The 27,536-nt window shown below is 40.4% G+C and overlaps 1 protein-coding gene across 1 annotated transcript; it reads left to right on the forward strand.

Annotated features, from left to right (window-relative positions):
• On the forward strand, nucleotides 1–25,659 carry LOC147418072 (uncharacterized). The gene is made up of 4 exons (XM_086507067.1): nucleotides 1–26; nucleotides 7,724–7,980; nucleotides 8,287–8,702; nucleotides 25,303–25,659. The coding sequence occupies exons 1-4, from the start codon at nucleotides 1–3 to the stop codon at nucleotides 25,657–25,659; spliced, it is 1,056 nt and encodes a 351-aa protein (XP_086363193.1).
• Nucleotides 25,660–27,536: the final 1,877 nt, after the last annotated feature.

Below are 27,536 nucleotides of genomic sequence, written 5' to 3' on the forward strand. Positions count from 1 at the left end.
ATGGTAATTTCAGTTTTCCAGCAAAGGTATTTAAGTTTTCCTGTAAATATATGTTCTTGTTGAGGTCAACTTAAAAAAAGAAAACCAAAAAACAAAAACAAACAAAAAGAGTTATATGAATAGGGGAGCGAGTATTTTTTAGCAACAAAATAATCGAGCAAGTCTCTTCATACATTTTTAATACTTAGAGTGAATTACATTACTACAAGCGGGTTTTCCATTGTTGAAAACTAATCCCACAATCCAAATCAAATCCCATGATGACTAACCCCATGGAACCAAAATTGGAGCCAATTTCAAGGTTGACTCCTGCCTAGCTATGTGAGCATCTACTTCATTCAATAACCCCAAGCCAATGTATGTGCTCTCACTCTCATCACCATGAAGATCATTGACATAAAATTCCTCTGTGATCAACCCCAACCAAGGACCTAAACGTTAATGAGAAAAATATAATCAATTATTAGTTGAGAGTACCTAGCATTAGAGAGCTTTCCTTATTGTTTGTGGGGACAAGCTAGATAATGTTGGAATTAGGGTTGCAGAGAAACACACACAACTTGGAGGAGATGAAGGAAGCTCAAGGAACACAATAGAGAGTCTGTTGTTTGGTGTGCAATACAAAGATAGATAGCCCTAGAGTAATGGGCGTATCTACAATGCACAGGGGAAAAAACCTCCTAAAGATGGAAAAAATGCCCCAGTCCTAGTGTGTCCACACACATCACTACCTCATGCATATGGTAACAAATCCGTTGAGTGGCATAAAATGGTAACCATCTTTTTGCAACATTTGTCAGCCTACTCAACGTCCTCTTCCTCATATGTGTATATATTTTTCTATGCTATTAAGTTATCTAGAGTAAATTCCCCCTCTTCGTTTAGCTTTTGTGGCGACACATACATTATACTCTTCCCAAAAATGTCACCTTAGTCATATATTTATATTACCACCCTTTTCTTTTTTGCTTTGTAAATAGAATAAGCATACAATAACCAACTATATACCCCCAAACTTTCTTACCTCTTGTGAATTAGTAGTAGAAAAATCATATATCCATCTTCCACCCCTTATAGATAAATTCCCATGGAAATCAACTCTCCACTTGTCTTTACCAAAGATTATGGTCCCTCTCTACAAGTCTTCTATGCCCCCTACATAGGTGGCCCAATATCTCTTAAGAATATACATATAGTTTCTCTCCTTTCAAAAAGACTCCAATTGTATATTCTTTTCACAAGAAAATAATATTGGACCCTCCTCTATTTGCTTAAGCATCATAGCCTTTTGAAAAAGCATGATTCCCCTTGGATGCATACAAGCAAAGGGCCCATACAAGAAGACTTTGAAGCAAAAGGTTCCCTAGCCTAGCGTGGACCTTCCAAACCGAATTCCTTGGTGCATGGGCGTGAAGAATAGTCCAAATTCATATCAAACATGTTGAGAAGGTCAATTTTTTCTTTTGAAGCATGTCATTCTGAGCTACAGGTAAAAAGTTATGGTCAAAATAGTGTAAATCTGTCAGATTCGCAGCAAAAGGGAACTGTAAATCAAGTAAATCAAGAGAGTGAGATCTTATTTTTCCCCTACTCATCTTCTAGAAGAGCAATGAGTGTTCAAGGTCACTTGCATGTGATGGGACCAACCTAAAGATGCTTTCTAAATGCCAAGACAGACAAGTTGAGATACCCCGCAGGAGCCACCCGTAGGACCTCATGGTGGGGCCCACCTACATTATGCACCCCTATGGAGCCTTCACGGTCTAAAATGATATTTTTGGTGAATAAATAGTCCCTTTTATGTCCAATATTCAATGAGTGGTCAAAGGACACCTAATTAGGTCTAATCACTTACTCTAATTAAGTGTAGCATAATCCCACTCCTACACAACTATAAATAGCCCCCCTTGGAGAGACTCAAGGACACACACACCTATATTTTCAACTTCATGTTGTTTCTTGATCAATAGTAGAGAAAACCCCAACTCTCCCTCTTTCACATCCTCCCTCCTAACCCTCCTCTTTGGAGGAAGTGCAACTCTATTCTCCACTCTCTCCATTCTACAATCTCTTACTCCATCAACCCAATAAATCATTTGTAGCACCTCAATAACTTGTAAATACATCATGATCTCTCTCATGGTTATGTTAATGATCATGAAATCATCTTCAAAAACTTTCAAGTGTCGCAATTCGTGATGGTTAGCCAGCGTCTGTCCTCCCCTTAAAAGGTGTGCGAGAAATCAAGTAAGTGTTCTATTCTCAACTTACCATTGGTTTGTTTCTCCACACTTATTCAATTGGTCTAAAGAAATTTCTCACTCCAACTCTCTTTTGCTTCATTACATATGCATGTGGCTACCTCTCATGGTGATTTTATTTGTGTCACGGCATTGCATAGATGGAGATGAGCTCTCTATGCAAAGTGTGTTAGTTTGATGTAAGTGATTCTCTTGTGTGTTTGAGAGGCAAGTCTTGCGCGCATGATTTTTTTGATGAGTGCTTGAGAGAGGAAGAGTTTGGATGTATTATGGGTATTCTTATGGGGAGAAGGTGAATGCTATTCCACAAATTGCATATTTCATTTTGATGCACGGCATTGGGTTGCATAATCGTTGATGGTGTTCAAGTGTCCAAAATGTATATAGAGTAAGGGGGTTTTCAAAGTGTGTTGCTTGGGTGGGTGAGTGCAAGTGTTATTTTTTTATGATTGGTTTCCTTCTCCACTCCCAAAAGAAGGTGGTGCCCCAAGTAGTGTGCGTACCTCTTTACGAACATTTTGTGAGGGTAGGCCCATTGGTTTGGGTTTAGAGGCCCCATTTCAAAAAGCTCGCCCTCATAAAGTGGTGCCCCCACGGAGGAACATATTTCCAAGTTACCTTCAAATTCTTTAGTGATGAACAATGGAGTTCCCATCTATCCATTTCATTTTGCACAACACATTAGAGTAAATGTTCACATAGATAGAAAAGTCTTTTTCCAGCAACGCATTGTTTTTATGTTTGGTGCAGAAAGACTTAGAGAAATACTGGCATCACCCAATCCAGTTATACTTCCAATCATCAATTATGAAACTTCTTTTGATGTTCACGTTTTCATTTTGTTTTAAAGGCAGGAACAAGGAGTGGTGAAGGGGTGCTCAAGGGCCATATGAAGGAATGAGGTCTTCAAACCAACAACGAGGAGTAGCACATGAATCATGATCAAAATAATGAACCTTTTAGGCCTATTGCTCGGCAATCCATTCATATAATCATTGCAACTAAGTTTAGGTTTCAGTCTATCATAAGGAGGATATTTGGATCCACTCGCCTCAATGAAATCAATGCTTCAATTAATCCATTTATTCTACCTATGATAAAGTACGAATTAACAATGGATGTGTACATCTTCATTTTAATGTAATCAGATTTATAGTGTCAATAATCTTGTGCGGCCTGTAAGAGAAAAGTTTCTTTAAAAAAAGAGATTGAAAAAAGTCTAAACAAAATGTCAAGTTCTTTTCCCACGTTCTATGCAAGAAGTGGGGAAGATGCGCAAGAGTTTCTTGACAACTTGGAGATGGCACATCTCATATCCGGGAGAGATGAAGAGGAAGTAAAGCTACGAGCCTTCTTGTTGGTTCTAAAAGCAGAAGCTAAAGCATGGTATGAGACCTTGCAACCCCAAATCAAGTCCAATTGGGAGAGACTGCGAGCAAGCTTCCTCTCCAAGTTCGGGCAAGGTGATACTTCTGAAGGACTATGGAAATGTCTTATTGGGCATAAGCAGGTATCACTTGAAGACTATCCCTCTTATGAAGCAACCTTTGTCAATCTATGGGGTAGGTGGGAGGCTACATTAGAAAATCATGGTGGTGCACCTAACTTTCTAAAAAAAGAGAGATTCATGGCTGGCTTGTATCCACTTTTAAAGGCTAAAGTAGAGCTAAAATTCCCATCCACCTTCGAAGAAGCACGTGAGGTAGCCATCATCAAGTTTAGAAAACTACACTTCCAAGCACATAGAGCAAGGGGTTTGAATGAAGTGAGTGAGAGGGAGTCTTCACAAACCATGGAAGCACCAATTAGGGCCCCTCTTGCACAATCTTCACAAATAGGAGATAACTCTCAACAAGAGGTTTTACAAAGGCTAACTCAACAGCTTGAGAACCTCACTCTGAATCTAGTACAAGGCCTACCTCAACAACGACAACCAAGAGAAGGGAATCGCAATCAACGAAGACAAGCTCAAGAGTTGCGATGTTGGAATTGCAATGAAATGGGCCATGGCATGTACAATTGTCCACATCCAAGGCGACTTCCGGGAGACATATATCCCCCTAGATCGCCTCCTCTCACTGTGCAACAAGAACAAGCTCAAGGCCCACAAATCCTTCGACGACCACCACCACCAGCAAATATACCTCCCGTCCCACATGAGGAGGAAGAAAGAGGAGTCAACATCATCAAGCTAGAAGAGGTAATAGATGAGCATACTCTAAACTTTGATGTTATGCCGGCAGAAAAACGCACAAGAGCACATGATAAGGATGAAGACATGAGAAGTGAAGGAACAAATTCAGCCAGAAGGGACAAGAAGAAGAAGTCAAAGATGGAAGAAGCTGAAAGTAGCAGGAAGAAAAGATCAAGGCGAAGGGAAATTGGTATCAACGACTTCCCATTGGGAAAGGAGCTAGAGCCCTACAACATCTTGGAGGATTTACAAACCCAAAAGCCAAACATTTCATGGCCTCAACTTCTACACCTATCAGCCAAAGTAAGAAGGCAATGGCCAAAGTTGGTAAGTACAAGAATTCCAAAAAAGAAAGCAAATCTTTCCATTAAGGTTGTGGCCTCAAAGCTACAAAAAGATGTGGAACCCATTGTGGATGCTTACATAAGGGGTAAAAAGGTGTCTAATGTATATGTTGATGGTGGAGCTCAAATGTGTGTGATCACGGAAAAATCAATGAACAAGTTAGGGCTTGAAATTACAAATTCCTCTAATTGTCAAGCTAGGCTAGCCAACAACTCAAGTGTGAAGTGTTTGGGGATCATTGAAAATGTAAAAGTCTCTGTATGTAACATAGATGCACGAGTGGATATGTATGTCATGCCAGCTAAGGGGGAGGGCTATCCCATCATCCTAGGGAGGCCTTGGCTCATTGCTGTGAATGCAGATCAAAAATGGGGAAGTGGTCATTTGATTCTTAAGAAGGGTCAACCGGTGGTGTATGATTGGCGAGAAGGAAAGCAACTAGATATCAACTATGAAACCACGGCAGATGAAGAGAGCGAGGAGGAGAGTCCCTACTCAAGTGATGAGGAAGCATCAACCAGTGCATCAACCAGTGAAGAGGAGTCTTCTTTGGAGGTAATGGGAATTGTATTCAACGCCAACACTCAAGATGTTCCAGTAGAAGAAAAGCCAACAGACAATCACACACGAGGGGATGAAAGATGCCACCACCTTGAAGAAGGATTTGAGAAGATGCTCGCAAAAGATCTTACTTGTGAGGAGAAGAGGTCCTACATCAATATGTTAAGGAGGTATCCCAATTTGTTTATCACTGACTACTCACAAATAAGAGGTGTAGATTTAATAGAGCATCGAATTGAATTGAAACCAGGGACCAAACCCGTGGCTCAAAAGTTAAGGCGACTAGGATCTGTGCAACAAAAGGCTCTCCTACAGGAAGTGAATCGACTCTTGAAGGCTGGCTTCATCTATCCAGTATCCAACTCCGAATGGGTATCACCTATTGTAGTCACTCCCAAGAAGAATGGTAAGTGGAGGGTCTGCGTGGATTACAAACCCCTCAACGCTGCGACAAAGAGGGACCACTTCCCTCTCCCTTTCCAAGATGAAATTTTGAATGAAGTAGCAAGTCACGAATGCTACACTGTGTGTGATGGGTATTCAGGATATTTCAAATTAGAATAGCAGAAGAGGACCAACCAAAAACCACCTTCATCACACCTTGGGGATGTTTTGCATTCAGAGTAATGCCTTTTGGGCTCACCAATGCTCCTAGCACCTTCATGAGATTCACAATATTTGTATTTCAGCCATTCTTTGGAAAATCTATAAGAGTCTTTATGGATGATTTCTGTATTTATAGTTGTAGATCACTTCATTGCCAAAAGTTTGAAGAGGGGCTTAAAAGGCTCCATCAATTTGGGGGACAACTCAACCCAGAGAAGTGTCATATCGGTGAATCTCAGGTGGTTTTGCTAGGCCATGTGGTTTCTTCACAAGGAATTCAAGTGGATCCCTCTAAATTAGAGGCCCTTTTGTCATTATCTCCACCAACAACAACAAAGGAGCTAATGACCTTCAACCACAAAGTGAGCTACATGTCTCGCTTCATCCATCTCCTAGCAGAAGCCATCGCCCCTTTGCATAGGTTGGCAAGCCAATCTACATTTGAATGGGGGAGGGAACATGCAAAATGTTTTGAGGAAGTGAAGGGCATTCTTAGCTCTCTCCCAATCCTAATGCCACCAGATCCAAAGGAGACTTACTATGTCACTCCAAGTGTAGGTTTCGAAGCAATTGGTGTTGTTTTGATGCAAAAAGATCCTAAAACATCATACATGAGGCCGATCTATTTTGCAAGCAAGGTGATGACTCCAGCCGAGAAGGGATACACTGAAATGGAGAAAGTGGTCTTTGCAATCTTGTTTGCGGTAAGGAAGTTTCGATCGTATCTTCTCCCTGTGCCATTTGTTTTTCTCACCTTAGAGCACAATCTACCATATGTAGTACAACACATGAGCCTCTCATCTAGAATAGCAAAGTGGGTGCTTGAACTCCAAGAATTTGAATACACTTTCCTTGTAGAAGATAGCACAAGAGCAGGACTTGCAGACATTCTCACCTACAAAGTGAGAGAAAGGGAAGGATCACGACTACAAAGAGAGGAAGGCTCAAAACAGTTCAAAGTGAAGGAGATTGATAATGCCCATACTTTATGCTTTGACGGAGCCTATCAACGCCAACAAGACAAAGAAGCAGGGGGGATCCTCATTTTAAACCCACAAAAGGAGGTAATGGTTAGAAAAGGTATCACTCTACCCAATGTTCACTCTAACAATGAGGCTGAGTATGCTGCTCTAACCCTTGGGTTAGAAGAATGCAAAGAATTAGGCATACAAAGACTTATTATAAAAGGTGATTCTTTGCTAGTGGTCAGGCAAATCCAAGGGACTTGGAGGTGCAAGAATCGTACATTGTTTGAGTGGCTTAGTAGTGTAAGAGCTTTGATGAAGGGTTTTAAAGCAACACACGTACAACACATTGTGAGAACTCATAACAAGGAAGCAGACTTACTCGCAAATGAAAAGCTTCAAATGGCGGTAGGAGGTGTGAAACTATATGAACCCAAATATCAAGGTCAAGAGGAGCTAAAAGACATTATCTTCTTTCTACAAGCAGGTGAGTGTCCCAAACACTTAGACAAGGTGCAAAGACATAGACTAGTTAAGAAGGCCACACCTTACCAGTTGATCGGGGATGATTTATATCACAAAGGGAAAGATTTGGTCTTGAGGAGAGTACCAGGTGTGCAAGAGATAGAGAAAATTCTTCTTTCATGTCATGATGATGTCTGTGGTGGTCACTTTTCTCAAGATATTACAAGTAGGAAGATTTTACAAGCAGGGTTTATTTGGCCGAGCTTACATCGCGATGTCCAATATTGGTGTAAAGCATGTAAGCCATGCCAAATTGCTGGGGATAGACGACTAACATATGAGCCTCGAGTCCCAATAATATCTTATGGCCCTTTTGAAAAGTGGGGTGTGGATGCAATAGGTCCCCTACCTCGTACTTCTACAGGGAAGGTTTTCATCATCATGGGTGTTGACTACATGACACGATGGGCGGAAGCAACAAGCACAACCCGAATCACAGCTGAAGAGGTATCAAAGTTTCTTTTTGATCATATTTGTAGTAGGTTTGGAACACCCCTAGAAATATTATCAGATCGAGGCCCGGGTTTTAGGGCTGACCTTTTGAATGATCTCTTGAGGAGGTTAAAAGTGAAACACCTGCATTCCACACCCTACTATCCTCAATGCAATGGATTGGTGGAAAAAGTGAATGGAATGATATGTAAGATCATTTCTAAACAGGTTGTGGACCGGCCTAATGATTGGGATCGCCATTTGACGGCTGCTCTTTGGGCGTATAGGACATCTTTCAAGGTATCTACCCAATTCACCCCTTTTCATCTAGTTTATGGACAGGAAGCACTTCTCCCCATTGAGGTAGAGCTCTCAAGCTTGCGCGTTCTTGCAAGAGTGGCAAAAAAACCAAAGGAGGTTCTACATGAAAGGATCTTAGATCTCCAACGACTTGAGCTAGATAGAGAAGAGTCCATTGATCACTACATCACCAAAGCGACAAGCCAAAGGGATAAAATCAACAAGAAGCTCAAGGGGAAAGGATTGAAGGAAGGTATGTTGGTTCTTCGCTATGATAACCGACTTGATACTCGACTTGACAAAAAGTTTTTGCAAAGATGGGAGGGACCTTTCATGATAAAAACAAAGTTTGGGAATGGTAGTTACAGATTAGCAGATTTATCAGGAAAAATCCACAAGACCAGAGTCAATGGATGGAGATTAAAGCCCTACTTTCAACGTATCAATCCGTTGATAGGCAGTCATCTGCCTACATTGTCTAAGCTCCAAATTGGCATGGCTCCCTTCGGCTTGGCAAATGCTCCACCTATTTTTAAAGCTTTGATGTGCAAAGAAGAACCAGACTTGGAATCTGAACATTCCCAAGGCAACCCTCCCATCTCCGATTTATGGGATTGAGGTAATGAAAAGCAGGTCTAATGGAGTAAAAGAGTGCATGACACTCCTCCTATTGAAAAAAAAAAAAAAGTGAAAAAGAAAAAATGACAAAAAAAAAGAGAAAAAAAGAAGAAAAGAAGCAACACCGTCCTCCTAAAGATATGAATATCTCTAGGCTTGGGGGAGGGCTAATATGAGTGGCATAAAATGGTAACCATCTTTTTGCAACATTTGTCAGCCTACTCAACGTCCTCTTCCTCATATGTGTATATATTTTTCTATGCTATTAAGTTAGCTAGAGTAAATTCCCCCTCTTCGTTTAACCTTTGTGGCGACACATACATTATACTCTTCCCAAAAATGTCACCTTAGTCAAATATTTATATTACCACCCTTTTCTTTTTTGCTTTGTAAATAGAATAAGCATACAATAACCAACTATATACCCCCAAACTTTCTTACCTCTTGTGAATTAGTAGTAGAAAAATCATATATCCATCTTCCACCCCTTATAGATAAATTCCCATGGAAATCAACTCTCCACTTGTCTTTACCAAAGATTATGGTCCCTCTCTACAAGTCTTCTATGCCCCCTACATAGGTGGCCCAATATCTCTTAAGAATATACATATAGTTTCTCTCCTTTCAAAAAGACTCCAATTGTATATTCTTTTCACAAGCAAATTATATTGGGCCCTCCTCTATTTGCTTAAGCATCATAGCCTTTTGAAAAAGCATGATTCCCCTTGGATGCATACAAGCAAAGGCCCATACAAGAAGACTTTGAAGCAAAAGGTTCCCTAGCCTAGCGTGGACCTTCCAAACCGAATTCCTTGGTGCATGGGCGTGAAGAATAGTCCAAATTCATATCAAACATGTTGAGAAGGTCAATTTTTCCTTTTGAAGCATGTCATTCCGAGCTACAGGTAAAAAGTTATGGTCAAAATAGTGTAAATCTGTCAGATTCGCAGCAAAAGGGAACTGTAAATCAAGTAAATCAAGAGAGTGAGATCTGATTTTTCCCCTACTCATCTTCTAGAAGAGCAATGAGTGTTCAAGGTCACTTGCATGTGATGGGACCAACCTAAAGATGCTTTCTTAATGCCAAGACAGACAAGTTGAGATACCCCGCAGGAGCCACCCGTAGGGCCTCATGGTGGGGCCACCTACATTATGCACCCCTATGGAGCCTTCACGGTCTAAAATGATATTTTTGGTGAATAAATAGTCCCTTTTATGTCCAATATTCAATGAGTGGTCAAAGGACACCTAATTAGGTCTAATCACTTACTCTAATTAAGTGTAGCATAATCCCACTCCTACACAACTATAAATAGCCCCCCTTGGAGAGACTCAAGGACACACACACCTATATTTTCAACTTCATGTTGTTTCTTGATCAATAGTAGAGAAAACCCCAACTCTCCCTCTTTCACATCCTCCCTCCTAACCCTCCTCTGTGGAGGAAGTGCAACTCTATTCTCCACTCTCTCCATTCTACAATCTCTTACTCCATCAACCCAATAAATCATTTGTAGCACCTCAATAACTTGTAAATACATCATGATCTCTCTCATGGTTATGTTAATGATCATGAAATCATCTTCAAAAACTTTCAAGTGTCGCAATTCGTGATGGTTAGCCAGCGTCTGTCCTCCCCTTAAAAGGTGTGCGAGAAATCAAGTAAGTGTTCTATTCTTAATTTACCATTGGTTTGTTTCTCCACACTTATTCAATTGGTCTAAAGAAATTTCTCACTCCAACTCTCTTTTGCTTCATTACATATGCATGTGGCTACCTCTCATGGTGATTTTATTTGTGTCACGGCATTGCATAGATGGAGATGAGCTCTCTATGCAAAGTGTGTTAGTTTGATGTAAGTGATTCTCTTGTGTGTTTGAGAGGCAAGTCTTGCGCGCATGATTTTTTTGATGAGTGCTTGAGAGAGGAAGAGTTTGGATGTATTATGGGTATTCTTATGGGGAGAAGGTGAATGCTATTCCACAAATTGCATATTTCATTTTGATGCACGGCATTGGGTTGCATAATCGTTGATGGTGTTCAAGTGTCCAAAGTGTATATAGAGTAAGGGGGTTTTCAAAGTGTGTTGCTTGGGTGGGTGAGTGCAAGTGTTATTTTTTTATGATTGGTTTCCTTCTCCACTCCCAAAAGAAGGTGGTGCCCCAAGTAGTGTGCGTACCTCTTTACGAACATTTTGTGAGGGTAGGCCCATTGGTTTGGGTTTAGAGGCCCCATTTCAAAAAGCTCGCCCTCACCGTCCTGGAGTGATGCGGTGAATGAGAGCTGGCACATGAGTAAAGGGAAGTGCCATGCCCTGAGGAAATGATCAGTCCACAAAGGGGAGTAAGCCCAAAGCTTTGCGGAAAGCTTCGAGCTCCTCATGAGACAATGCCTTAGTGAAAATATCTGCAAGGTTGTCCTGTGTTGGCACATAGCCAAGCTGATCTCTCCTGTTGAGAACCTCTCCCTGACATAGTGGTAATGCACCTCAATGTGTTTTGTGCAAGCATGAAAAGTTGGGTTCCTCCGCAACTGCCACTGCGCTCTTACTGTCAGTGTAGATAGTGTTGGCAGTGTCCTGTCCAACACCCAAATCATCCATAAGGTGTCTGAGCCATACACGCTCAACCATAGTTGTGAAGACTGCCCTGTACGCAACCTCACAACTCAAAGTGGCCACAGTAGGTTGCTTCTTGATCAACCATGATATACATGAACTGCCAAGCATGAAACAAAAACCACTTGTGGACACTCGCGTGTCAAAACAATCAGCCCAAACTGAGGTGAAAAAAGCATGTAAGTCTTGCGACAATGATCCCTCCTTGGGATAAAACAAGCCAAGATGTAAAGTGCCACTAAGGTAGCGGAAAATCCTCTTGACAGCCTGCAAATGCTTAGACCCTAGGCTATGCATAAATCTGCTGACCTGTGAGACTGCAAACTGAATATCTGGCCTCGTGTTGCATACATAAATGAGGCATCCAACAACAGTTTGGTAAAGAGTGACATCAATAGGATCACCAACGTCATGAAGACTTAATTTCAAATCTATTTCCATGGGAGTGGCAATAAGTTTGCAATCCTCAAGTCCAAACTTACATAGCAATGTCTCTATGTAACTTTTTTGACACAAGGCGATACCACCATCACACTGCTTAAATTGTATACCCAAGTAATGATGCAACAGTCCCATATCTTTCATTTTGAAAGTAGCATTCAAATCAGCCTTAAATTCAGCAATATGTCTCTCATTTGGTCCAGTGATCAGCAAATCATCTACATAAAGAACCACAATGAGAAGTACATCACCCTCATGCTTTACATACAATGTGCTTTCTGTTGGACTGTTACGAAAGCTTGGTTTGACCAAATGAGTGTCAGCTTTCTCATACCAAGCACGAGGAGATTGCTTCAACCCATAAAAAGCCTTGTTACATTTGCACACCCTCTTGTCCTTTCTTGACAAAACTGTGATGCTGCGTTACATAAACTTCCTCAAATATGTCACCATTCAAGAAAGCAGTAACAATGTCTGATTGATGTACATCCCAACCAAAATGAGCTACCAATACACATAGAAAACGCACAGTAGTCATACGACAAGTGGGAGCAAAAGTCTCTTCATAATCTATACCTTTTTGCTGTGCATAATCCTTTGCAACATTTTGAGCCTTATGGTGATCGATCTCACCGTCCGGCTTGCGTTTCAACTTGTAAACCCATTTTGTATCAATGGCCTTTTTGCTAGGAGGCAAATCACATAAATTCCATGTGTCATTTTCTATAAGTGCATCATATTCTGATTGCATGGCAGCCTTCCAATTTTTTGAATTTTGTGCTTCATCAAAAGACGGAGGCTCCTCAACATCATGTAAGCTAGACACATCCAAATCATAACAATCTGATGCATAAGATGCATGGCGAGAGCCTGAACAAGTACAACTAACAAAGGTGCATCCAATTTACTATCATGCAATGTATGCACCAGCCTTTTGGCATACCTCTAGCTTGCTCATTTTCAACCCTTTCCTCATCAAGTATATCATGTACATCTGCATCAGTAATATGCTGATCTGTAACATTTTGAGAAACCCCCATAGGCTGTACATTTGCCTCATTGGAATTTACATTCGAATTTCCAGCACTAAAAAGAGGAAACAAAGTGTCATAAATGTTCTTTGAGCTTACATTACTATCTCTAGTACATGACAGGAAGGGCTGAACAGAATCTTCCACAAACACTACATCCCGTGAAACCAGAACACGCTTTGTTTGCGGATGAGACAACCTGTAACCTTTGCTTTCAACACTATAACCAACAAAAATACATTTGACAGCTTTATCATCAATTTTTTGCACTGTGTTTGTGGCACCAAAGCATATGCAAACAACCAAAAACACGCATGTGCGCAATAGAAGGCTTTCTATCATGCCATGCTTCATATGGATTAATAGACTGCAAAGCTTTCGTAGGACACCTTTTTAGTACGTAAGTGGCACACATGATGACCTCAAGCCAAAGAGAATGTGGTAAAGCTTGACGTTTGACCATACATCGTGCCATTTCCGTAAGTGACCTGTTTTTCCTCTCAGCAACACCATTTTGCTGAGGTGTATAAGGCACTATACATTGGTGTTTTATCCCATGACTAGCCAAAAATGCATTAAATTCATGAGACATATACTCCCCCCCTCGATCGGAATGGAGGGTGCCCAGAGTACATTTCGATACATTTTCAGTCATAGCCAGAAAATATTTGAAGCACATAAAAACTTCGGACTTCGCTTTAAGCAGAAATACCCATGCATGCCTGGAGTAATCATCAATGGAAGTCACAGAGTAAAGTTAATTGCCCAAGGAAGGAGTTTGCATGGGCTCACAAACATCACGCTACAACCTGCATGTGGCCCAAAAAATGAACCATCCTTTGGAAACTTCGAACGCTGCACCTTACCCAAAATACAACCTTCACAAACATGTTTGACATGTGCTTCAAGAGGCAGCAAAGAAGCAACCATATCAGATTTTTGCAAATGTAGCAAATTGGCAAAATTCAGATGACCAAAACGTGCATGCCAAAGTTTTGCATCTGAAATAGCCCTTGATTCTACCCTAGCTGGTGCCTCCTCCTCTTCTTCTTCTTCTTCTATCCTTCCGATGAATTTTCCTTTTGTTGAGGGAAATCTTGAGCAAAATGTCATGGTTGTCCACACATGTGGAAAGTGAAGTGTTCTCTGCCTCCACCTTGTCCTCTGCCACTTATTATCTTTCCTCCTCTTAATGATCCTTAGTTGAAGAATACCCAATCTCTTTGTGTTTCTACTGGACCCATATGGTTTATCTCAGTCTTGTGCTTTGAATAAACTTTCATAAGGGCAGAAATCACTTCATCATCTCGTTCTACTAGATTTTATAACCCCATGCACATTAATGGTTTTACTTTGCTAAGTGAAAATTTTCAACGTGAAAGATGGCCATCGTGACTAGCTTATGTACCTTGGTACGTGCCACAAAGGTCTTACTACTTGTGCTACGCATATGAGTTGAAGATACATATATCATACAAAGAATAGTGGGTGGTTTTACCAAGTGCATAGGTGCACTGACATGGTCTTAACCCCAAATTCTTGTACAATGGTACATGTGGCCTTAATTGCACTAGTTTGATTTGCAAACAAGTAATGATTGAGAGCCCATGTAATGAGTGTATACTTAAAATTCACAAAGTTTACTACATGACATGACACTAGATTTATTGCAGCTAGAAGAAGAGGCAGATCCAACTACAGTGGCCCGAAAGCCCTCTATAGTTGAGCTAGAAGCCGAACCAGGGCCTATAGATAACTTCACTAATGAGGCTTAAAAAGCACTCAAGCTCAACATGCAGAGAGAAACCAAAGATATTTGGAAAGAAGATATGGTGTGGTAATAGAGGATTCTACACTCTACAAATTTTTCTTAACTCACATCCAAGCGGATCATTAAAACATGGCACCAGCAATCTCTCCCATTCCCACTTATCAAATATGAAATTCTGAAAGTAAAGGAGAGACTAGTCAAAGATCAATCTATGGACAACATCGATCCACACCTAGCTTGGGATGATGCATTGGCTCAAGAGATATCCAAAATATCTCATCCTCTACACCCAAGATCCATCTGAAATCTAAAAGGACCCCACCTTTTGCCCAGTTCCTTGAGTGCAGAGTTGGGGAAGCCTTCAATTGCTCTTAAAGAAACATCCGACATGGATAAACTACCCACGACTAAGGCCCCCAACAAGCAAAGCTACAGAGGACTACATGGTTCAAATTTTCTTAGAAGCACTAGAAGTCTTCAAGAGGATTCCAGATCTGGCATGCATCATGTTTATAAAAATTGCCAAGATGCTTTTGACATGCATCCAAACTTTTCATTAAGTAGAGCATACTGACACGCCATGGATGGCATTCCTCGAGGGAAATCAAGGGCTATGCTCTAATCTATAGAATCAACGGGAAAATAAAGTGCTTTAAGGATTTTATGCTCACCTCATGTTCTTACCCTCCTATTACATGCAAACATTTGAGGAGGCCTTCTACACAAGATTCTTCAGTTTTAGATCAAAGGTCTTTGGTCCGGTGGTAGAGGATATTTGAACCAGGTTTGTGGGCTACACGACAATGAAGCTCAACACGCAGAATCAAATATTATGATGCTCTCAAAGCCTTGAAGAAGCAAAGACAAACCCATAAGCTAGAGCACTACCCAATCCTCTGAAGCTGTGTCACAGATGACTCAGTCTAGGAGGGGGGAAATGCTAGCACATAGCTAGCATTGGGAGACTATACACTCAGTCTATGTTGTAGCTTTTCACATTTTTTTATTATCATTCTAGACATCCATAACTCTAAGCTATTGCAATTCTTTTATTTTGGAATGATTTTGTGGCCATTATGTGATTATGAGCCAGACGACAGAGTGGGGCTGTGTGCTTCCAAACTGTATCAAAGAAATCATAAGCTGCTATGAGTTAGACTCTTTTCTCATTTTGAACCCTGAACCTTTGGCTAATGTAATGAAAAATGGCCTATTAACTTTGAGAGTAGCGGAAATTAAAGAAAGTACTTATGTGAAATTACTTTGTGAGTATGGATGGTGAACTTAATTGTTGGTAGCAACATAAACATAGCATTTAGATAAATTGGCATGAAAAATATTTTTTGCAAGAGAGAGAGTTTAGAGAACATGAAGACAATTGAGGATCAGATTTATGTGGAGCCGGCCCCCCCTCAAATAGGCAATTGTATTGTAGTTCTCCCATCAAGAGAGACTTGGTACAATATAATCTTTGTGTTCCTTATGACCTAGGTGATGCAATGAAGATGGAAAGCTTCATGCATCAAAAGCATAACATAAACTTTGTGGAAAGCATTATCTAACCCAAGCCTCAGTTCCAAGACCTCAAACACCTTTGAAGGTGGAGAGAGCTAGCAGAGAATGAGGGTAGGTAAGAGTAAGAAGAAACATTTCATAGGAGAAAGAATTAGTTCCTCACTTATCATCACTCTTCTTGCTAGCATACATAATAGCATAGTAATTAAGATGGAGAAGATGGCAAGCTTAAGTATTGAAACATGGATCTTGGTTGGATTTGCATTCCATAGCCAAGAGTGTTGGTGTAGGCTCTCAACCTCTCTACTTGCTCGGAGAAGGAGAGGGACCTCTTGCACTTTGCACTACCCACAATAAGAGTGAGTGTGAGTGTGTGTGGAAAGATATACCCTTCAAGAAACCCCCTAGCTTGCATTCGTCGACCCCCCCTTGTAGCTCATGATTGAAGATCATTGGACCTCTTCAGGCCTAGCCAATCACATGCAAGGGCATATCAAGGAACACTGGGGTAGCCTTGGGACAAGTGTCCCCCTTTCCCCTTTGAGAGAGAGGACTTTATAAATACTAAAATGATTAATTAAATATACTTAATTATCATTGGACCCCTTAGGAGGCCAACCAATAGGCTTTGGACACTCCTTGAGGGTAACCTAGCTAGGGGCCTCACATGTGTCCCACTTGCCTCTTGACCAAGGGGTGCCCTCTGGGAGAGAGAGTGGTCAAGAAACCGCCCCCCCTACTTTCATGGCTAGCCCCCTCTTTGTAGGCATATGATTTGACTTTTGTGACACCTCAAGCCCCTCAACCTTTGGGCCAGTTCTCACCACCAGCTCGACCCTTAAGCCCCTCAAGCTTGGGCTAGGTTCCCACCTCAAGTACAACCCTAGAATCTCAAGCATGACAAGCATGACAAGCACCTCAAGCATCTCAATCATCAATCACTTTAAGCATCTCAATCATCTCTATCATCAGGCATGACAAGCACCTCAAGCCTGGACCGGGTTCTTGAAGAGCACGTGCGAGAGCGTGTGTGTGTGTGTGCAGCAATGGAGAAGAGAGTAGACGTAGGTTTGGGTGGACTCCAAACACAATAGTGTTAGGGTTATGAGTCCTTATTCTTTTACATAGAGTGAATGGTCAGTGTTAGTTCCCGGTAGTCTCCGGCCGCCCAACACGTAGGCGTGGCATATTGGGCTTTACCACCCCAACAACCTCCCACTTAAAGGACAATGTGCCTTTAAGCTGGGGTGACAATGTATATATATACAATACAGGTAGACAATGACCATGATCATCTACCCAATGCCCATGAGTGCCCGACACTGTGAAAACTGCTCTAAAGGTAAGCCCTTTGTTAGAAGATCAGTAGGTTTTTTAGTGGTGTGAATCTTGGCAAGCTGCAATCACTTGTCCTCAAGCACCGCACGAATGAAGTGATACTTCACATCCACATGCTTTGTCTTTGCATGAAACACTGGATTCTTTGCCAATTGTATAGCACTTTTGGCTATCACAATGTAACACAGGCATCTCAACATTGATTCCCAAGTCTCCCACCAGCCGACCACGCCATATAGCTTCCTTGCAAGCTTCTGAAGCTACAACATATTCAGCCTCTGTAGTAGACATGGTAAGACAATCTTGCAAACAAGATCACCATGAAACTGCACCTCCAGTGAATTCAAAAACATAGCCTGAAGTGGACCTTCTCTTGTCCAAGTCTCCTGCATAATCTGCATCCGTGTAACTAATTACACATTCTTCCTTTCTTCCAAAGCAAATGCACATGTCTTTTGTACCATTCAAATATCGTATAACCCCTTTCACTGCCTCCCAATATTTCTTGCCTGGATTTGACATATATCTGCTAACGATTCCCACTGCAAAAGCAATATCAGAACGTGTAGCAATCATATCATACATCACTGCAGATGAATAAGTCACTTGTGCCATTTCAGCCTTTTCCTCTTCAGACTTAGGGCAATCATTTTTAGAAAGTTTCACATATGGAGGCAATGGAATACTCAATGTCTTCCCCTTCTCCATATTGAAACGCTTGAGCACTTTAGAAATGTACTCATATTGAGACAAATAGAACAATTTATTGCATCTGTCTCGCTTAATGCGCATGCCAAGGATATGGCTTGCTTCACCCATGTGTTTCATTTCAAAGTTTGAATTAACTCTAACTTCAAGGTTGAAATCTCATCCTTGCATTTCTTGACAATTAACATATCATCCACATAAAGGACCAAAATCATCAAACTACCATCGTTAGCTCGCTTAGTATAGAGGCAATGGTCCATATTTCTATGTTTGTAGCCTTGAGAGAGCATGAACGAGTACAATTTACGATACCACTCCCTTGATAATTGTTTTAGACCATAAAGAGTCTTTTCTAATTGACACACCAAGTCTTCATTGCCCTTCTCAACAAAACCTTCTGGTTGCTACATATAAACTTCTTCTTGAAGATCACCATGCAAGAACGCCATCTTGACATCCATCTGGTCAAGTTCCATGTCGTCTTTAGCAAACGAATGCAAGTACATACCGTAGAGTAGTCATCTTGACAACCGGAGAAAAGATCTCATCAAAGTCAATACCCTACTGCTGCTTAAATCCTTTAGCAACAAGTCGTGCCTTGTACTTGGGTTTATTATCATGAGGTGTAATTTTATGCTTATACACCCATTTGAATGGTAATTCCTTTTTACCTTTAGGCAGCTGAACCAACTTTCAAGTTTGATTCTTATGCAACGAGTCCATTTCTGATTGCATAGCTTTCTCCCACTTCGCCTTGTCATCCATCGACATGGCTTACTTATAGCAGGAAGGCTCTCAGCAATCTGTCAACATAATGTAGTCCAATGAGAGAGTAAATCTATCAGAAGGCCTTGAAACTCTTGTAGACCTTCTAATAAATGCTTGAGCCGGTTGTCCCTCAGCAACATCTTGTACTGCAGGAGGATTCTATACTTGTTGTCTGACATTAGGCAGTTCAGTCCTATTGTGGACAATTCCATCTTCTTGGAAGATAACTCTCCTGACCTCCACTGTATGCATAGGCTTCTTATGCATCTTTTCTTCATTGAAGTATACGTCATTGCTGTGAACTATCTTTTTAGCTTCAGGATCCCATAACCGAAATCCCATCTCGCCAGGATTGCCATAACCAAGAAATATGCATTTCTTTGACTTAGGAGCCAACTTGCTTCGAAACTCCTTTGGAACATGGAAATATGCTTCACAGCCAAAGACTCTAAGATGCTTGTAAGAAGGTGGCTTCCGAGACCAAAGGCCCTCTAGTGCCTTCTCATCTAAAGCTTTGTTAGGAGATCTATTAATAAGATGGACAACAATTGCTAACGCTTCCACACAAAATCCATTAGGTAACTCTGCATTAGACAACATGCTACATAACTTCTCTTGTATGGTACGGTTCATCCTCTCAGCAACACCATTTTGTGGAGGGTTATATGGAGCAGTCAACTCTCTTTTGATGCCTTTGGAATCACAAAAATTCTGAAAGGCTTTAATGACATACTCACCACCATTGTCTGACCTTAAGCACTTCACTTGCTTGCCAGATTGATTCTCCACTAATGCCACAAAAATTTGAAATTTCAAAAGAATTTCATCCTTCTTCTTGAGAGGATATACCCACACTTTCCTTGAGAAGTCATCAATGAATGTAACAAAGTACAATGAACCTCCCATGGATACGTTAGGCATAGGTCCACACACATCACTATGCACTAACTCGAATGGCTCACTTTTTTGAGTGCTTCCCCTTTTGTGTGGTGACTGTGTTTGTTTACCATAAAGACAATGCTCACAAACTGAAAAGTTTGAGAAATTGAAGCCAGGAACATAACCAAAACGAAATAAGATTTTCATTCCCTTTTGAGACATATGTCCTAACCGGTGATGCCACAAAGAAACACTTGGCTTCTCGGTTACACAAATTACATGGTTTTTAACATTGGATGCATGTAGCATGTACAAAGTCCCAGATTTTGAACCATGTGCTACCACTAAAGAACCTTTGGTGATCTTCCACGAGCTATCACCAAATGTGCAGTAATATCCTGCGTCATCCAATTGTCTTGTACTAATCAAGCTTTTGGTAAGCTTCGGCACATGTCTCACATTCTTGAGCATGAATGAAGAACCATTTTGAAATTTCAGCTGCACATCGCCGACACCAACTATGTCGCAAGCAAAATCATTGCCAAGACGAACACGACCTTTACGGGCTGCATCATATGTATTGAACCACTCTCTGTGAGGAGTCACATGAAACGATGCACCTGAGTCAATAACCCAATCCTGTAAAGCATAGTCAGCAGTGGCAACCAAAAATGATGAATCCATGGTAGATGTAAGATAAATATCTCCATCAGAATCTTTAACAAAAACATTGTTGATATCTTCAATCTTTATACTGCTTTCCTTAGTCTTGCCTTCTTCCGACTTCTTGCCTTTACCTTTCTCTTGTTTCCACTTTCGACAGTCTTTCTTCATATGACCCTTTTTGTGACATTGATAGCACTCAATGTCTTTTCGGCCATGTGATTTTCTACAAGATTTTCCTCTCTGATTTTGCTTGCCGTTTTCTTGTGATCGACCGAAAACAACGAGAGCATTGCTAGTACCACGAGAAGAGGACACCCTCTTCTCCATCTTCTTCATCCTCTTCCTCTTATGAAAGTGATGGTGAAGACAAAGAAGATCAAGGCAAGAAAAAGGTGAGAAAGAGGTTACCCTCTTCTCCATCTTCCTCAAATTCTTCATCTTTTGAAGAAAGGGATGGTGCAACCTTTGAACCATCAAAAAGAATAGTCCATAGGAAATCCTATGCCACGTGAAAGAGGTCGTCCAAGATCAAGAAGTTCAAAGAGGGAGGAAAGAGCATCTCTTTCTTTACCTATGATGGTACCTTTGGTGCTACGGACAAAGTCTTGGCCTTTATCCAACAATTCAATGTGGCATTTGGAGATGAGGGCTTCATGGAGTCATCTAAGCTACACGATGTAGCTATACACTTTCAAAAGTCCGCCAGGCAATGGTGGTCTAGCCTATGGGCCAATGGTGAAGCTCCACAAACATGGAAAGATTTGAGAGACTCCATTATGAAGCACTTTTTGGCCATCGATTCCAAAGAAGAAGTACTCACTGAATGGCAAAGCTTGAAGCTCTCTCCCTACAAATCCATTCACAAATATGTAGTCAAGTTTTGGGACCTACAACTCAAAGCCACTATATTCAAAAAGTTGGATTTTGGAGAGAAAAAGCAACAGTTTTGTGCTGTTCTAACTGAAGAAATGGGGGAGTCATTAGGAAGAGGATGGGGTGTAGGAGGGCCTCTTTATTTTCCATGAGCTTATGGAGGTGATTAACATTTTGATGAATAGGTGTAATCCATGTGTGCAAGAATGGTGGGTGTGTAAGAGATGTGTAAGAGTGGTCAAAGGATGCACTTTTTGCCCCAAAAAGGAGGTGGAAATTTTATGATTTTTGGCCTTCCATAACTCCCACATATGATCTCCAATTTGAGCGGAGATCATAGATCTGCATTCTATGCGTAAAGCTCTTTCCATACATATGCTACATGATATGGTTTTACCCACTAGATTTTAAATTCCATTTTGGGGGGAAACTTTGAATTCTAATAAACTAGCGGTTTTGCCTCTTTGGATTCAAAAGTTGTCCTTTAGTTACATTTTTAATACTAAAGGTTGGACTTCCTTAAACTGCCAAATAAAGAGCCCTCATAGACCTCATTCTCTTCCTAATGTATGTCAACTCCCAAAGGCCATGCACCATATCGGCGGTTATACACCATACTATGGTGGCTTCTTGAATCAATTTCCAAACAAGGGCTAAAATAAATTCTAAGCCCACGGAAAACAAGGGTTCCAATGAGTCTAAGGGGAAGAACAATGTCCAAAAGTCTCCTAAGGGAATTCCAACAAAGCTAAAGAGAAGGGAGTTTACAAAGGCAAAAATAAACTCTCTCCTGAAGAGCTTGAGTGTTATCGCAAGGATAACCGCTGTTTCAAGTGCGGCGAGAAAGGGCATATGTACCGCGCTTGTCCCCAAAAGAACAACCGCCATGAGCCTCCTAGAGCTACCTTGGTTGAAATCCAAGAGGAGGAAACTCACCACAACGGATCTTCTCTATGCCATGCTTGGGAAAAGGTAAGAGAACATGATGCTTTTATTCTCTTTGACCCTGGTTCTACTCATAATTTCATATCCACAGAGTTGTCTACCAAGCTACGTATCCAAGCCTATGAGATGGGAGATTTCCTACCCCTGCGGATGGTTCTTTCAAGGGGCAAGAAGCTTCAGTCACTCCCTTGGGAAATTGAAGCTCCATGTCCAAAGACATGTGGACAAAGAGGACTTCTTTATCTCTCCTCTCAAGCACTAGGATGTAATCCTAGGGGAACCATGGTTTGATTGCATGGCTGTCAATGTTAAATTCCCTAAAAGAAGAATCTACTTTAGGTTCAGGGAAAAATATATGTACATAGATGCTAAACAAATGGGTAACACCATACCCATTGTACATACGGAAGATTTCAATAAGTCAATAAAGAGCTCTATTTCTGTGTACATGATTTTTGTTAAAGATTCTCAAAATAAACCTAATGCTTTGGCAAAAGAAAATATAGACAATCACAAGGAATTAGAGCTATCCAATTTTCTCAAGGGGTTTCAAGATTTCTTTATCGATGACATCCCTTGTGAGCTACCTCCTAAACGAGGCAATGATGACCATGCAATTGAACTTCTCCCAAGAAGTTCACCGCCTAATAAACCTCCTTATAGAGTTTCTCAAGCTCAATAAGAGGAGATTATGCGGCAAGTGCATGAGTTAGTTGAGAAGGGCATGGTTAGGACTAGCTCATCTCCATTTTTCTCACGTGTGCTATTAGTGCAAAAGAAGGACGACATATATTGTATGTGTGTCGATTATAAAGCACTAAATAGGATCACTATTAAAAATAGGTTTCTTGTTCCACGAGTAGAAGACCTATTTGATAAGCTAAAAAGATCCACCAGCTTTAGTAAGATTGACCTAAAAAGTGGCGATCATGAAATAAGGATAGTTGATCAAGACATTGTAAAGACCGCATTTTGCACTACGTTTGGTCTTTATGAATATATTGTCATGCGTTTTGGCTTGACCAATGCACCAGCCACATTCACCCGCTTGATGGAGAAGCTATTTAGGTGTCACCCAACCTTTATTGGAGTGTTCTTTGATGATATTATCATCTACCCTAATTCACTAGACGAATACAAGAAACACCTCCAGGTAATATTTCAAGATCTAAGAGAAAATAAACTTTATGTTAGTCAAAAGAAAAGTGAAATTTTTTTGCAAGAGATTCAGTATTTAGGTCACATTATCTCTCAAGATGGCATCCAAATGGATCCATCAAGATTAGAGGTGATAAAAGGATGGCCTAAACCAAGGAATCTTCATGAACTAAGAAGCTTTATAGGTATGTGTGCATACTATAGATGCTTCATAGAAAAGTTCTCACTAATAGCAGGACCATTACATCACCTAACAAACAAAAGGGTTAGTTATACATGGTCTACCAAGGAGAACAATGCTTTCAAAAAGCTTATTTCTCAACCTGTTCTTACACGACGGGATCTCTCAAATCCATTTGAGGTCCAACGTGACGCTTGTGGTGATTGCCTTGGAGCTGTTTTTCTTCAAGAAGGGCACACCATAGCCTATGAAAGTCAAAGGCTTGACCCTGTTGAGCTTCAAACGAATCACCAAAGTCTTAAGTACTTCATGACGCAGACCAAGCTCTCCGAAAAACAAATGAAGTGGGAAAATTTTCTTTCACAATTTCATTTATTTTTATGTGTATATATATGTTGGAGAATAGTTCTAGGTAGAAATGGGGTCTATTTGAGAGTTTTCAAAAAAACTAACTTTCTGGGTTAGGGGTATGCACGTTTTTTATGATGTGGCAAGGATGTGGATCAGGGGGTAGTTATTGTCATATCCCCACTCTCCCTTGTCATATCTGAAATGGTAGAGAGAGAGTGTATCTATCTCCCCCCATTAGTCTCTATTTAAGTTTAGAAAAATCCTATAAGGGTCTTAAAAAAAGACCATAAACCTACCCTCAATCATTGTGCTTGTCCCCTTAACCACACATATTTTTAGCCTTAAATCCTTAAAATGAGGAATCCTTACAAGGCCCTTTTGGGGTTTATATTTCTCCTAATGCCTTGCCCAAGCAATATCTCTTTGTAATCAATGAAAAGGTTGTTTGTGTGAGAGCATTCCATTTTTGCAATGTTCTTTTATAAACGCTTGTAACTGACACGGATCTTGCTTCCGTTGATACATTTGGCATTTTGAATCTCGTCTCTACATATACTTTTTTATGCTCAACTTGTTCAAGTTTCAATTGAATGTGCAATTTCTTTGATGTGGAGCACAAATGTTTTCAATGTTGGTGCCTTTGAATGCTTTGTCATATGACTTTGTTTAAAATTATAGTTTTAAGTTATTTTCACATTAATTTTAAGTGCCTTTTAAAAAGTGACCTTAGGTATATAAATGACTTTCTAGGTTTTAAACTTCATTTTTCACCATTCACAAAACTCTAGCTCTAAGCTCTCTTGGCATCTTCTTTGCAAACAAACCTATGGCAATGTCTTCTGATGGACTTCTCACACAACTAGAGAAGAAAGGACTTGTGAATCGAGCACATGAACTACTCAATGTGTTTGAGGGGACAATTGACATATATGCCACTTCCAACCTTCATGTAGAGGCATTTAGAAGATTTCTTGACCACATGGCACAAGACGTGGAAGAATATGCCATAGTCTTTGAGGGATTTGATATGGCATAGCTGCCAGTGTACTTCTTCAAACATCTCTATGTGCCCGACAACAAATTTTTCTTTTGCTTGTTGAGGTTTATTAAAGGCCTCATGGAATGGAAGTACAGGATAAAGTATGAGGATGATCTCATAGACTTGGGCATGGGGTATAGGCACCCAATTCATTTCTTGGGACATGGTTCTGGCCTTACTTGTGCTTGAGGGCATGGATAAGGAAAAATCAAAGGAAAAGGCCAGCAAACAATCGCTTGTGACCATTGTGGAGGAATTAAATGAAGTTATCGAAGAGATTGATGAGCAGACTGAAGCATCTATGACACTCCTCCTCTTGCAAGAGACCATCTCCACTGAGGAGGAAGATCGAATGATAGAGGGAGATGAGGTGCTGGAGGAAGTCCCAAACCTCCAAATTCTTGCTTTGCATGCAGTGGTAGTGGATGATCGTCACTTTTTGTTCCTTGACAACATTACCAAAACACTAGGACTCAGAGAAGATGAGCCGCTCACTGTGCTTGCTATCTATGCGGGCATGAAGGATCCCAGTGGAAAGGAATATAAAGTCAAATTTCAAATTGACTTTTAAGACCAAGGTCTCCCAAAAAGCCTCTCTTTACTCCCCAATGACAAAGAGAAGCATGATATCACTCACCGTCTAGAATGGTGTTATATCATGGTCCTCTTCATCACAAATTTTTGTTGGGGCTACATCATTTACACATACATCTAGAGCATCTAATATTTGGTTCCAACCAAAAGGCTCAAACAATTCCTTAGGAAATAATTTTGGGATATAATCCTTATCCTCTACTGGTCTATCCAAAATATAATCTTCTCTCACAAAGCTCTCACACTCAAAATATCCACACATCCAAAGATGTGCTTTAGTTCATATCCATGAGGTATCTCTTTCTCATTGATTATTGTTGATTCAAATTCCTCCACATGAGTATGACTAATATCTCTCTAGATATGGTCTTTTACACTAATCCTTGTTGTAATCTCTTCAAGTGATTCAAGTAGTTGTGGTCATAGCCCCAGTCTTGCACCATTTAAAATTGACGCATAATTTGTCTCCCTAAAATGACATGGAAGTTATTTCTCTTAATGACAAAATATACTATTGCAAAGGTATCTTCATCACAAGAGGTTACTATAATCTGTTCCAACATACCTACATGTATCTCAACATAATTATCTGCAAGATATAATTTCATTCTTGTTTACATGAGAGTTGGTCTTTCCCATTTCTCCCATATCTGTTTGTTGTCAATGGCCACTCTAGTCCTCCTATCAAGTATAACAATCATTTTTATCCATTTACGTTTCTTTGACAAGGTGGTATTCCTTTCTTCTCCTTCACAATAGTCACCCACCTTGTTTATAGATACTACTTTTGCTTTTGGTTTGTCTTGAAGAGGAATTTTCAATTCCATCTTCTCTAAGTCTTTGCCCACCTCTCTCCATAGATGTGGTCTAGTCTTTAACAACCAACTCAAAAAGAGTTATCATGCAAGTGTAGGCATTAGATCATGCAAGCTCTTAGTGTCCATCATCTTTGGAACTGGTTTCCAATGTGAGAGCACTATCCTAACCTCCAATTTCATTTTTTGTTCTCCTATAAAAGACAAAAAAGTTTCAAGGTTTCAGGTTTACTCTCCATAGATGCTTTGTATCATATATCACCATATAGAGACTAAATATATCCTTGGTAAAATTCATAATCCATGTTGATCTCAGTGATAGGTACTGACTTGAAAGGACCACACTACCATATTTTTTATTCCTTATCATTTCCCATAAGGCTTGTGGCCATGACTCTTTGACCTCAGGAGCTGCTATCATTGTTTGTGTCTTTGAGTCATCTATGTTATTAGTCACTACCCTATTATCCAAAATGTTTTTGTTTAAAAAATATTTACATGTTCGCACTTGTGTACACAACTCCTTACCCAATGATCACCTCCACATTCATAGCATTGACCTACCTATTGGGTTGCTTGTAGAGCCCCCATTGGTTGTCCTACCCTAAGAGAATAACCCCTAGGTTTGTAGTTTTGGTCAGCTATGAATATCGGTGTATCATCCATCATGTACACATTTTTTGTTGATTGCATAACATATAATGGTTGTTCAACATCATTTTTATTGATCCAAGGAGGTTGAATTTCATCAACACACTTGTTACCCTCAGGTTCTTTCTCATACAGGTCAATTGGCTCTTCATAGTATGAAGTTGTTGTGGTTCATCACAACACAGAGAAAACTAAATCATCATACTACCCTTAACTTCACATAACTCAGAATTACATTCAGGGAAAGTGAAGTATTACACAAAAGATATGAGATGAGACAAGAATAACTTGAAACAAAATCCAAAACTGTTTCATATTCATCAAGGAAAATAGCTACAGAGTCATCTCCCTTACAGTCGGATCCTTCATAGAGCGCAAAGCATACTTA

This window comes from Adiantum capillus-veneris, chromosome 30 (genome assembly GCF_014529385.1).
Source record: "Adiantum capillus-veneris isolate H3 chromosome 30, ASM1452938v2, whole genome shotgun sequence".
NCBI lineage: Eukaryota > Viridiplantae > Streptophyta > Polypodiopsida > Polypodiales > Pteridaceae > Adiantum > Adiantum capillus-veneris.